We start from the raw sequence: 13,827 nt of genomic DNA, 5'->3' as shown, positions 1-13,827 counted from the left end.
AGTAACAGCACTCCATTTTAGAATAAAACAAAGTAAAATATATAAAGTAGTGGACATAATATTACCAACTTAAATTACTTTATATTCTGCTGCTATTAACTTTATCTATAATTATATTTTTGTATAAGATGATAGTTTGAATCTTTAAAGAAGACAGACTAGTAGCTAAGGCTGTCAAAAAAAAATTGTGCAATTTTAAAAACTACAATGTTGTTTTTTTAAATGTAAAGGAGTATAAGTATAAGGAAGCATAACATGAAACTATTCAGCTATGTATAAGAACTTAAGTGCAATTTAGTGTTAGTACATTCACTTAGTTATTACATTGCACCATTGGATATGGCTAAAACATACAGTATGATAGAATCCCTGCTAACATGCTAACATGGGTTTGTTTTGCTACCACTGAGTGGGCGGAGCGTATGACTGACATCACTCTGATCCGCCCCCTCATCTCTCTCCCTTCGCCTCCCTGTCTGGTCTAGTGTCTCAAAGCCGAGAACGGAGCACTGTTGAGGGGTTCTAGCTGGCTGTCAACCGAGCTCCTACGGCAGTCATGGCGGCGCCGATAGCCCACTTCGATGAGGACTGGCAGGATTTCAATGAATTCAAACCGGCCTCTGCGTCCGCCGAGCAGCTGGACCAGCTCAACTCTAACGTGGGCGACCCGTCGGGCCTAGACGATTTCTCCGACCTGGACAACAGTTTCTCCGGGGAGATCTGCAGCTTCAAATCGATGGAGGACCTTGTCCAAGACTTCGACGAGAAACTGACAGTGTGTTTCCGAAACTACAACACCGCGACGGAGAACATAGCGCCCATTAAACCCATCACAGAGGATAACTACCTGAAGGACGACGAGTGAGTGTTAATTTTATGTTGGGTTTATTATTTACGTTAACTTTTAATCTCCAAGCTAGCTGGCCATGTTAGCATCGGCTCACATAGCGTTGATGGGACTCTCGTTAGCTTAGCTTCAATCAGTGCCGTCGAAAGTTTGGCCAACGACCTAGTGCTTGGTTTCGATGCGATCATACACTTTTTGACGTATTATACCAACTAAGACAGTTGAATTCAAGTTGAAATCCATCACTGAAGAAGCAGCAATGGTTACAAATGACAAATGTATTAACATTTTTGACTGATCGGTCCTTGATGGGATGTCCTGCCACGTTAGCAGCACTTGATATGATGCTAAATCGGTTGGTACTAGTAACCTGATACATCAATTTTATGTTAAGAGTAAGTGACTTGCTTGTCCCCTGCTTTGTTTCTGTTTTTCATGTATTCAAATCACCTTCATCATATGAAGCGAATACTTTAGAATTGACCCCCCCCCCACCCACACTGTCAGCAGCAGCCCTTGTTATCGCAATATGAAGTCCTCAGCAGGAGTTATATCTCAGATGCTCAAATGTCACATCTACACGTTCACAATGACAACATGTTATTACTTCCCAGCAGCTAGTCACACCAATCCCACACCAGCTGGGCCTGCACTGGGACTTCAGAGCTGTGTGGGCTGCACACATCTCCCTCCATTCTGCATATTATATTGCGACATTGTCATACCGTTATTTCACATACTGTATTTTTCTACAGAAAGGGAAGTCATTCATGCAAATGGCTGTGCAGATGTGACACAAATACAGCATCTTTCTCAACTACATTTTTTAAATATCAAGCCAACTTATTATCACATAGTTTTTTTACAGAACGACAAAGGGCTGCTTTGAATGATCTGTTTTTTGTTTGCATTACTGGGTGATCGAAAAGGAATCTAATTTGATAATGAATTGACATTTGAAAATGACAAATATTTTCTTCATTTCAGCTTCTCAGAATGATTTTTGGACTATTTTTGTGAAGGCTAGCTTATAAAATATCTATAAATCTGCTTTGTCAACACACTAGGGGGGAATTTATAGACCAAATTCAATGGAAATTAGTCAACTCCTTTACTTGACAAAAGAAGCAGCACATCGTTCATACATTTTAGTAAATTTATCTTGAAAAGTCATCTAAAAATGGTATCCATTATCAAAAGTGTTGGCAGTTAGTTTTCGGATCAATCAGGAAATCCTTTCAGTATCATGTTAGTGTTTCAAAGCTTGTAGTAGAGAAATATATAGCCTTATTTAACAGTAATCAGCGGGTCACTTGGAAATGAGGACTTGTGACTGGACTCAAATAACACGCGGTTTCCTTCTGACATTTTGTAACTTAACTGCAACTTTGCCAAACATATTTTACACCGTGACTTAAATACAGTAGTGGAGGGCTTCTCTCAGCAAAGAGCCATTTCAGTCTCGCTTTGGACGTTTATGGGAATGACGGAAGGCTGGACAGACAAAGGAAGAGAGAGGCATCAAGGGCTGTTGTTGGTAGAGATACAGAGGAAGGAAAGGGACTAAAATAGTTGGACAGGAGCCTAGTGAAGCCCAAAGAGCAGCGCCAAGCTCTGTGAGAGTCTTTTCTGGATGACTGCACTTTTGCAGGACGTGCCCAGGCGCTTAATAAGTGTTCCAGAAAGACCGAGGAAGAGACGAACAGCGGGGATGACAATGAGGAAATGTGTGTGTGTTTGAGGGACAGTTATGTTTATATTTCAAAGCCAAGTCGTGCATGTGGAGTGTCTGAGATAACATATAACATCCACACACATTTCAAGCAAGTAATTCAGACAAATTGGCAGGATTGAAGTAGAGCCATAAAAATGGAGAATGACCTTGTTTCTCGATGTAAACGCTCTGTGAAAGGGAAGCTTATCGTGTGTTTGGGCATGCACTCACATGGCCGTCACTGTGTCATCGCTTGAGGTACAAAAAACATTTCCTGCCAGCCTTTGCCCTATTTAGAACAACCCCCCCTACTCCCCAAGCTGTGCAGGAACACTTCAGGGGGAAACATGCAAGTTATGTAAATACTATGACGATGCAAAGCCACTGTGACACATCGGATCACAGCATCCATCCTCATTCTGCTCGCAGCAGTCAGGGCCAGTGATGAAACGGAGTGTGTGGGCTTTTACATTTCTATACAGCTTCAATTTTTCCATCGTAAATGTTGAAAACATGCACAATGTCCTTTAAATTGTTTCTGCATCATTCAACTATTTCAGAAACAAAAAGGGAGAACAATTTTCATGTTTACATGTTTTAACATTTGCTTGGAAAGGAGGAGTGAAAAAATTGAGGAGTGAAGGGGGGGAGAAGATGCTGAGAGGCTTCCACTGGGGGAGAAAAAAAGAGGGTCAGCTGACTATCTTCATTTAAAAAGATGTGTTGTTTAAAATGTCCACTGAGTTGGCTTTCCAGGTATAGCAGGGTGTTCCACAGTTAAGGAGCAAGGTGAATAAAAGCTGCCTAACCCATCCTTTTTTCGGGGGACTTATTGGGGAATATTTGTAAAGCCGGCTGAGGAGGACCTCAGGGTTCATCAAGGGACATAAAACGAGAGTGACTCGGTGAGATACGTGGGTGACAAACCATTAAGTGCTTTACAAACCAGTAAAACAATTAAAAAATCTATTCTAAAAGACACTGGGAGTCAACGTAGTGTAGCTAAAACAGGGTTTAGCCTTTATTAAGGTAACATGTTGAGTAAAATGTGTAGAGCTTAACATAAACTAGATGATTTTCCTTTCAATCTTGATCCGTTAAATCTGGTAAGCAGTATTTATTGTAAGAAAGACGGCAGAATTCAGTTGAACAGTAAACATATTTGTTTTACACACTCGGCGCAACCATCTGCTGCAGCTCTGAAAGCTTCTCTGCCAGCATGCTGCAATGTACTGCAAACCATCACCAGGCTGTGTGGTGATGACACTGTTTCCAAATCAGCCAATTTTATCGGCTAAACGACTGTAATGATGTAAACACGCAGCTCTTACAGATTGGTCCCATATGGAGTACCAGCAAACGCAGCTGACCTTTGCTCTGAGATCGGATATACCGTATTTGCGTCACTCTTTCTCACCGAGGGAATGTTTACCCGGGAGAAAATGTCGTGTGATTAATGAGTTGTTGCATTCGTCAGTGGTTTCAGGCGGCTGCTGCTGTGAGGCGCAGGAACACAGTGAAGTGGTGAGGGGGCGGTCAGAGAGCGGGACACGACACTGCCAAGTAATGCTGTGTCACAGTAAAATAGAGAAGGAAACAGGGTTTGTGTTATTTACTGAGTTAGAAACTTTTTTCCTCTACGAGTAATACTTGAACTCAGCAGCATCACCCCAAGGACTTTCTTTACTTACTGTCCACTGATCTGGTGGGAATGGGTTTTTAGTTATGCTGCTCCATTTGCTTGAAACCAGCCGCAGGAGGAGCTGAAACTCAAGGAGCTGGACTTTCTTACGAGATTTAAAGTGCATCTTAATTACACAGAAGCAGGAAACTCTGTGTAATCTCGACAAGACTTTTCCCGGTTTAATACATAAAACAATAAATGAATGAAATCATGAACCCTTCTTTCTTTCCTCCAGAGTGTGGAACGCTCTGACAGATAATTATGGCAACGTGATGGCGGTGGACTGGAAGACTTCGCACACTCGCTCACTACACCTGCCCACCCTCAACATCACTGAGCACGAGGTAACACACACACACACACACACATACAGAGTCATATCTTTAAAGTCTAATATAATAAAACAGTCATTGTTTACAGGTTGCCTTTTGCTCTGAGGATATTACCATTATACTTCACAACCATCCTCTGCTTTAAGACAACGTCAACATGATAATCCCGGCTTTGAATTTGCGGTTGTTCTCCTTTTACATTAATTTGCTTAGTTATTCCAATCAGGTAGGCAATCTTATAAAACATGCATTAAATAAGGTCAGTGTTTATTATGGAATAAAGGTATTAGCAAGTACCACAAAATTAGGCTTTCACGTCCCTATTATTTTTATTCTTCTGAAGCCCTGACACAGTAATTCACCAGCTACATTTCCGTAATCCTGCACTGTTTCTGAACCCCGCAGAAGAAGAGCCAAGACTTCCATGTAATCAGTTTGCTTCAATCTACTTAACCACCTGTTTGTTGTCTCATCCCATTCCCACTCACTTTCTGTCCCTCCCTCTCAAATCCCTCCACTGCCTTCCCAATCGCACAGAAGTTGGACAACCAGTCTCTGGATCTGTCTGACGACGAGGAGCTCAGGGAGCAGATGGACATGCACTCCATCATCGTCTCCTGCATCAGCGACGAGCCGCTCTACACGGCCGAACAGGTGACTTTTCACTCAAGCAGTGGCACGAGTAATATTCACTTCCTTTGGAGACTTTCCATTGAAAAAAAGTCTAAAGGTCCCCGTTTTAGTTAGAAAAAAGATTCTATTAAATCTATACAGCAAGGCTTTAAAATTATGACACCATGTCCTTCTCCCTTATTTGGTCAACTCAATCACATGGTTTCCTACCCTGATTTGTCGTGGCCATATCCTTTGACCCCTTTTCTAAAAGACCACAAACAGCCTTGAGTAACAGTGTACACAATCATTAGCTTTGTCAAGATATGCAGGTGACACTGGAACCTTATTCTTAAACGAAAAAAACACAGTTTCAAACTGTGAACTGAAAATAACACACCTCCCTCCTCTCTGTCCATACACTGAATCAAACACTGACACACTCACTAACACCCTTACAACAGCCTATATGTAAAAATCTAACACGTGTTGTTTTAGGTGATAGAGGAGATCGAGGAGATGATGCAGGAGTCTCCAGACCCGGAGGATGACGAGAGCCCGTCACAGTCCGACCTCTCCATGCTCTCTCAGGACTTCCACGTCCTGAAACGCTCCGGCTCTAACACCAGCTACGAGGACCGTGAGTGCCACCACCGCCACCGTTGTGTTGATCTCCGATAAGAAAATAAAGCTTTTTTTGTTCTCAGATGTGCATTTTCACTCTCCGCTGCCATTTCACTGTATTCTGAATCACTCAGTGAAGTGTAATGTGTCTGGTACATGAAGAAACCACCACACACACACACACACACACACACACACACACACACACACACACACACATATATATTCTTACGTAACATGTAACAAATGCAAACAGACAGCAATTAGGATATTTGTACTTGTTATATAATCAACAGCGTATATTTGGCTTAAAAAACAACTTCTGATGCCAGTGCAGTTGTAGAGGAGCTGCACCCTCAAGGCTATAGATTGTGTTTCAGATATCTGCATAAATTAACTGAAATATGTTACATGTTTAACTTTATCAGGCGGCGCATAATCAGTATCATTAAGTGCCTTCACAATATTTACACTGAGCTGATTACTCAAGCCTAGATTCATTAACACTCCCCTCCAATGTACACCATTTATTATAGCAGAAAAAGTAAAAACTGAAATTATTATTAAACAACTTTTTCTCATTTGAAAAAAGTCATGAAAGACTTTATCAAAAATTCAGTGAAGCATCAGCTGGATTGCAGCCTTTTTTCACAGAGCAGAGAGGTAAAAGAGGTTAGTCAAAAATTATAATGGTTCAATGTAAATCCCTATAATATGCTGCAGTGACAAAGTATGTACATTGAAACTGCTCTGGGTTCCGATTGTTAAACAATGTCAGGATTCACCGGGCTGCTACAAGACTTGTAAAAATGTAGTTTCATTTTCATTTTCACACACAAGGTTGTTTGTTTACCATGTGATGCATGTTACTGAAGGTATCATTTAAGAAACAACAGAAAAGTGATCATGAATCTTCACCATCATATGTGTGTTCCATTCCAACTATCAAACCCCTATCCTCTCATGCTGACCTCCTCCGCCTCGTCCTCAGGGCTGCATCAGCTGTCTGTGTCGGAGCTGACCGAGACTCTGGAGGAAGTGGAGACGGCCATCCGCCGCTACAGTGAAGAGCTGATCCAGGCTCTGGCCCTGCGGGACGAACTGGAATATGAAAAGGAGGTACTTTGATTTTTATCATCTTTAATAAAATCCCTCGCAAACCACAACCAGGCAACAACACAAACTGAATCTGGAGTCTGGTCAAATCTAAGAACCAGTCCGAAAAACGAACAAATTATGAACAGACTTTAAAGTCACAATCAGTCAGATAATTACACCGTTATTTTTGGTCGTAATGAAGCTTTAAAAAAAAAAAAACAGCCATTTGAACATCTGTTCAGACAGACTGCATTGCTCACAGTACGCTGGAGCGAGGTCGGTGAATCACTAACAGTTTTTTGGGGTTTTTTCAGCTTTATGTGGTGACTGTCGCTGGGTATTTTTAGCAGCAAATAAGATTTATTTCCGAACGCTGCATAAAGAAGATGTCAGAACGTGAATTGCCGTTTGATCCTGAAAACCTGCAGAAAGTAAAACGAATGATTTATCTATTTTAAAGGTGAAGAACAGCTTCATCTCGCTGTTGATCGACGTGCAGAACCGGCAGAAGGAGCATCGCGATCTGCTGCGGAAGAAGAAGAAAATCCGAAGCACGACTACAACCGGGCCCAACGGCCAGAGGACCGCCAGCACGCACATACCGGGCACGGTGAGTCATGTCGGGACACGGCGTGTGGGGCACAGACAAAACCATTTTGCCCTGAGTGCATGATTATAATGACGATCAGTGAAACAGACATACACACACACACTTCTTCAAAGTATGAGCAGAAACGCTCGATGCGTGACTCGACAGTTTGCATGGTGCTGATGCTCTTACACCGATGGTCTCTCTTTAACATTTTCCTTCCTTTCGCTTCAAATAGAAACCTCTTTACTCTCTTTTTCCTTCCTCTCGCTCCTTGTAGCTCCTCACTCTGGAGGGACTCTCCAATGTCATTCAAAATGGCATCCGTCAAACTTTTGGCCCCACAGGAGGGGACAAACAGGTGCCCCTGCTCTTTCTTTGTCCAGCTCGCATGCTTTTGTCTTTGTCTTATTCCTTTCTTGTTTGTTTTTTTTTACCACTTGCATTTTTCCTTCTCCACAGCAATTGCTGACTTTTTTGGCGTCATGTTGTTCCATTTTCTCTTTTTTGTTGAAATTATGGTGTCTTTATCTGCTTATTTCAGTCGTGCTTAATGTTTTTTTATTTTTTTTAATGTAACCTGTTTTCTCTCCATCAGCTTTGATACCATATTATCATTTATCATTTTTCTGTCACTTTGGTCATTTTTAATTGAACCGTGTTGTCATTTTGATACAGTTTGTAAACAAAGAGAACACTGTTGTATAATTACTGCTTTACTTTAGAAGACCTCTGCAGTATTAAAACCAACTACCAGTTAAAGACATGCCTTTGCTCACCTATCATCTATTCATAAGTTGATCTTCATGACACTGAGATAATTTTGTACTCGTATTTTTTATTTTTTTATTCTACGTTTCCACCTGCATGGGTAATCGGTAAGTACTCATTGTGCCTTACACAATCTTCTCTCTTGCAGTATTTAACCACAGTAATCCCCTATGAGAAGAAAGCCGGCTCCCCTGCGGTAGATGATCTCCAGATCCTCACAAAGAGTGAGTGTATCAACACCCTCACTATAAAAAAAAACACACACACACAAAATGAGCAGTTTCGTTTCAGCCTCATTGGTTTTGTCTCAACACTTGTTCATGTTTTTTTAAATGTAATGTGCTTTATTTGTCTGTGCTAGTTCTCCACGCCATGAGGGATGACAGCGACAAGGTCCCTGCTCTGCTAACAGACTACATCCTCAAAGGTAAACACACATCCGTCCGCTATTAGCTTTAACTGCTCCCTCACACGTTTCATATCAATGAGGGGTTAAAACCTGTGCAACTTCACTCATATCAAGGTGGTTCGTTGGAGCAATGTATAAAAACTCAAAGCAATGAAAAGTACAGAAGACAATTGTGGTGATATTACATTTACAGACACACAAACCCTGGTGCTCCAAGACGGATCCAAATAGTTGTCTCTTTTTTCAGTATGACTTACGGTGGAATAAAGTTAACTAGCATAATATTTTCTTAAATCTCCGCTAAACTTGTTACATATATCGTGTGTTAGCATGTGCAATTGTATTTGAATCATATCAATGTACCTTCCTTGTGTTTACAGTACATTGAGTAATTAAAACTCACGTGGAAGGAAAAATGAATGCTTTTAGTCCATTGGGTAATGGTGCCCTTGAGCCCCTTGTGGTCAAACTAAGTATTACACCAACGCACACATAACTATTTATTTTTTTAAATCCACAAACTAATGTTTTATCAATTAAAAAAAACTGTGGTTAAACTTTTTTAAGTCACTTTTTCCAAAGTAGTTGACAGGAAGTGAAAAACACTAAAATTCAGACTTAGAAAACGGATCTCCTTTTTTTCCCCCTTAATTGCTCTTCAGGGCTTCCATAGAAAACATGTCCCGAAGGTGACTTTAGAGAGAGTTTAGAGGCGAGTTTCGTTTGAGTGGTTCCACTTGACATCTTGCCCCCTAATACTTGAAAGAGGAAGTACAAAATATTCTATTTCTAGGGAAGTTTCGAGTAAACTGTAGAAAAAGTATCACTCCACACAAACGATCATTTACGGGAAGGTGGGGAAATGCTTTTCTTGCCACCCTTCACTTTTGACCTGTACCTTCCTTGTCTTTCGTCTGTGCTGCATTGTCTTCTGGGTAGCTCTGGTATGAGAGCAGTGGAAACGTGAGGTTTGTGAGGCACTGACACAACTAACACAGATTCTTCACCTCCAGCCTTCTTCTTCTTCTTCAGAGCCCCCCCTTTTTCTCTTTCTCTCTCTGTCCGTCTTCGTAGTTCCACTTTCCGCACCCCCCTCCAAAAACAGCCGCTCTCCCCCACTCACTCTTCACTGTAGTGCCTATCGTGCTGTGGCTGCATTACACCTCCCCTGAAACACCTGAAATCACTCATGCACATAATTCCTCCTTTTACTGTGAGCTTGTAGCAGCAGCTGTCTGCTCCTCACCTGTTTTTCTTCCTCTTCTCTCACCCCACATTTCCTCTCTCCGTGGTAGTTGCTCTTTCATCATCAACAGCTCTCCTTCATGCAGGGATCAAAACAGCTTTCATTTTAAACACATCTGTTCTTGTCTCCGCAGTGCTTTGTCCCACGTAAAGCCAGCCTCCTGTTCCCAGAACCATCCGTAGGACCATCAGAAGAGGGTTCTGCTAATCTCGAAGACAATGGATTCAAATCTGTCTTTCCTCCATTTTATTCCCAACACATAGAATTTCTTTCCTTGTGGCATTTTTTTTTACTCTGCCACTTTTGTTTTTCCTAAGGTTTTGACTCTAGATATAAATCCTCGGTCTGTATAGTTCTTATCATATTAGAATTTTTATTGCCCGAGTGCTAGGACCCTGTATATCCGGACTGCATGCGGACTTATCTATGGCTGCCAGTAATCAGTATTAGTCACTTCCTTATAGGCCTGTGGCACCTGAATGGAGCTGGGTCAGGTGTATTGTAATTCCTGGGCTTTGTCTTTAAGGGAAATGGAGTCCAATCCTTCTGTTTTATAAATCTAATGCATTTAGATCCGCCTATGCATTGGGGGGGAATACAAATTCTGGCAAAATGGCTGATTGACTTGCATATGGCGGGGTAAAAAGCTATTTTAAAATCCAAACTCGTGATTTAACTGGTCATGTTGGTTTTCTGTTAAAGCTCAATTTTGGCTGTTAGTTGAATGTTAAAAATGAAATATTTTGTATACGGTTAAGAGAAATTGCAGTTTTTGGGAACTTTTATTTTTTGAAAAAGGGAAAAAAAGAAGGTAAAAATGACTTGAGAAAGTAAAAGCTGGATGAACAAACACGTAAAACATATTTTTGGAGATGGAATGGTTTTTAAAAGTGAGATTAGGGACTTTCCAGTAGCCACCTTTTGTGACCACACAGCAACACCGTTTTGTAAATGCTGTCCATTGACCTCTGAGCCCTCGAGTAGCGACCTCCCCAACAGCTTTATCACTTCCCCAGAAAGTCGTCATAACAATGCGTCTAAAAAAATACCTCATAACATTTTCGGATAAGTACTAAACGTATCATTTAGGTAAATAGTGATGTAAACATTAGGTTTGATAATTGTGTAGTTAAGCTTCTGTTATAAGTGGGGTTTTTTAACGGTCTTAACCTTTAAACTGTTCTGGTAGCACTTTAGTCCATAAGTGATCTGGTCATGTAGTAGTGGAATATGTGGTGTATTTAAGAATAGTACGTCTTGCTAGATTAGCGTTAGCTTGCTGTGCCAAAACACGTTAACATGAGGGGTTGTTTCTGTGCATCCATCTGTTTACCCTGTAAATCGTCATGAGGAATTCAAAGAGCCTTAAAGGGGTACTCCATTGATTTTACACCTTACACATTTCAAACAGAGCACTACTCGGCCTATAAAAACAGTTAAAACGTTGGTCGTCTCGCTCAGGAGTAGCTTTTCGCAACTAAGGATATGGCCCTAATGATGTCAGTGATGTCATCAGGGTCAGTTTGATTTGGGCTTGACACTATGACACACATCTTTGTGCAACTCAGTGCACAGAGTTTGACAGATGTGTGCGTTTTAACTAAAAAGACTCAAAGTTGCATTATGGGAAATGTAGGATCCAGTGTGGGTTTTTTTTTAGCTCGCGTCATAGTTGGCACTAGAAGTCTGAACTTTTCATCGATTAAGGTCTTCTTTTTGTGTCTATTGCAAGTCTACCATCATTGTGCAATACTTAATCACTGGAGCGCCCCTTTATAAAACTCGTACCACCAACTAGCACAGCGTATGTGTCGGTACGCTAACGTTCAGATCACCAGCTACTACCGGTGCACCACCCAGCGTCAACATCAGGTCCAGTCTAGCTCTCAGGTACGATCGTCAGAGTTACTAGTTTAAAATCTTCCGCCGAAAGGTACTAACATTCCTGAGTCTTTGTACAGTTTTGGCAACCGGGTAAATTAGCTAGACTTTGCAGCACTTTTATCTTTTAGCAAATGATACTTGGATGAACCAGTGGAGTTAAGCCTCTTGACTAAACCAGGGTAGCATTACAGATGTTGATTATGTCTTGATTTATCACTGAAAAGAAGGCTTATAGTCCTAGATTAATCCTAGTTGTGATCGTAGTAGTAGGTGTAGCTAGCATTTAAACGGCACAGTAGCATCCACTTGGTGTAGCATATTAGCGACGATAGCATAGATGCATCCAACCTTCGTAGGAGAAGGTGTTGTGAAAAACGGAATTCACTTTTAAAGGTTGAAATATTTCTAAGCATGTTCCTCATGCATGCTGCCAGGTGAAAATGGCGTAGGGAGATGACGAAGGGGTGTGATAAAGTTAACGATTGGGAAGATTGCACAACCGGTTGCTTAAATTCGAGGGGTCCATTTTTATCTTTTGTAAAAGAAAACAAAAGCTTGCAGTGCTATATTTAACTATTTATATGTGACTGTTGTTTCTGCTGTTCCCAGCTTTGCAAACCTTTTTACCCTAGCATGTGCTACAAGCACTTTACCACTGCACACATTTCTAAGAATGGTTCATTTGTTTACACAGGTATAGGCTACAGATCACACTAAAGGGACAGGTGCATGTCACAATTGAACGTGTAAAGCATTAATTCAAAAAATATTTAGAATTAATCAAAAAGAGCAAAGTGAAACATCAGAGGCTCATGATCCTTGTCTTTTAAAAAACCTTTAATTTTATAACGAAACGGAAAGTCACCGGAGGCCCTGGATCCCATCTCAGGCCAGAAATCTGTTGTTAGCGGACATATCAACTACAATTTAGAGATTTATATTTATACATGTACAACAGAACAAGCAATTGGAAGAGAAAAAAAAAGGCTGCCTTTGTAAATGCCTGAACATTTTTGTACATTAAATCAACTCCTTTTAGTTTTTAATGCAATATAATTCCCGATTGGGGGTTTTATGTTTACTGTCTCATGTGGTACTGCAGTATATTAATTTATTATGTGAATGTTCAGTTTTGTAACCATATTATTGACTGTAATGGTACAAGTGTTTTGTGCCCACATTGCATTGAAACTCATTTTAAAAATAAATTAATGTGAACACTGTGCGGTTTCAGCTTACTGTGTTTGTCCATAATCTGTTTTCAGCTTTGTACCGGCTTCAGATAACAGAGTTTATTGATTAATTATCTCAGGAAACATTTTCTCATCCGGTGAAATTCTTAATATCAGCTGATACAGAGAAGGTGACATGAACCTAGGTACAGTTATTTTACATATCAATTTTGAAAATGGGAGAGGGGGAATGAAAGTCTGTTTTGTGCATGCTCCTCAGTTACTGCTAAATAACTTAATGGCACTTGTGAATCGACGTCCACTCCATTGATTAAAGTGTCCTCGGGTTCACTTGGCATCCAAAGGAGGGTGAAGATGACAAAAAAAATGCCCATGCACCTTTTTGAAAATGAATGTGTCTCTAAAATCTAGAAGTACATCCCCCCCAAAAAATCTGAAATAGATAAGTGTCCGGTTGCATCTTCATACTGTGTCTTTGGTTTTCCTTTTTCCCAATGTTTGCTCAAAAGTTTATATCCTCAGCGAAAGCAGCTGCTTCCTCTCGACCAGCTGTGCTCTAAAATGTCAGAACTGTAACATCCTCACTTCCTTTCTCCTCCCAGTTGCCACAGTTACTCCAGTGATTTGTCATGAGTCCTTTTTTCCTGCATCTCTCATTTCCGGAGAGAAGAAACTCCGCGTCGAACTGTGTCTGAACCTTTCACAGCTATCTAGCAGGCACAGTGACACTTTGACTGGTTGTGTTTGTGTCCTGTTAGGGGTCAAAGGTCATCCCCGGGTCACAGGTTGGTGTCAGTGAACATGGTGTGCTCCTTCCTCACTGT

At 40.9% G+C, this 13,827-nt stretch overlaps 1 protein-coding gene across 2 annotated transcripts; it reads left to right on the top strand.

Annotated features, from left to right (window-relative positions):
- Positions 1 to 463: 463 nt before the first annotated feature.
- On the top strand, positions 464 to 13,033 carry fez2b (fasciculation and elongation protein zeta 2b). 2 transcript variants are annotated; one of them, XM_063902455.1, is made up of 10 exons: positions 464 to 861; positions 4,481 to 4,589; positions 5,115 to 5,231; positions 5,688 to 5,829; positions 6,805 to 6,932; positions 7,372 to 7,521; positions 7,781 to 7,861; positions 8,420 to 8,495; positions 8,633 to 8,698; positions 10,060 to 13,033. In XM_063902455.1, exons 1-10 carry the CDS (start codon positions 557 to 559, stop codon positions 10,074 to 10,076), a joined length of 1,191 nt encoding a protein of 396 aa, XP_063758525.1. In that variant the 5' UTR covers positions 464 to 556; the 3' UTR covers positions 10,077 to 13,033. The 2 variants fall into 2 exon arrangements, with proteins under 2 accessions (XP_063758525.1, XP_063758526.1); XM_063902456.1 differs by lacking the exon at positions 7,781 to 7,861 and having other exon boundaries at positions 466 to 861.
- Positions 13,034 to 13,827: the final 794 nt, after the last annotated feature.

This window comes from Eleginops maclovinus, chromosome 15, assembly GCF_036324505.1.
Source record: "Eleginops maclovinus isolate JMC-PN-2008 ecotype Puerto Natales chromosome 15, JC_Emac_rtc_rv5, whole genome shotgun sequence".
Classification (NCBI taxonomy): Eukaryota; Metazoa; Chordata; class Actinopteri; order Perciformes; family Eleginopidae; genus Eleginops; species Eleginops maclovinus.
This window is presented reverse-complemented; position numbering and strand designations above follow the sequence as displayed.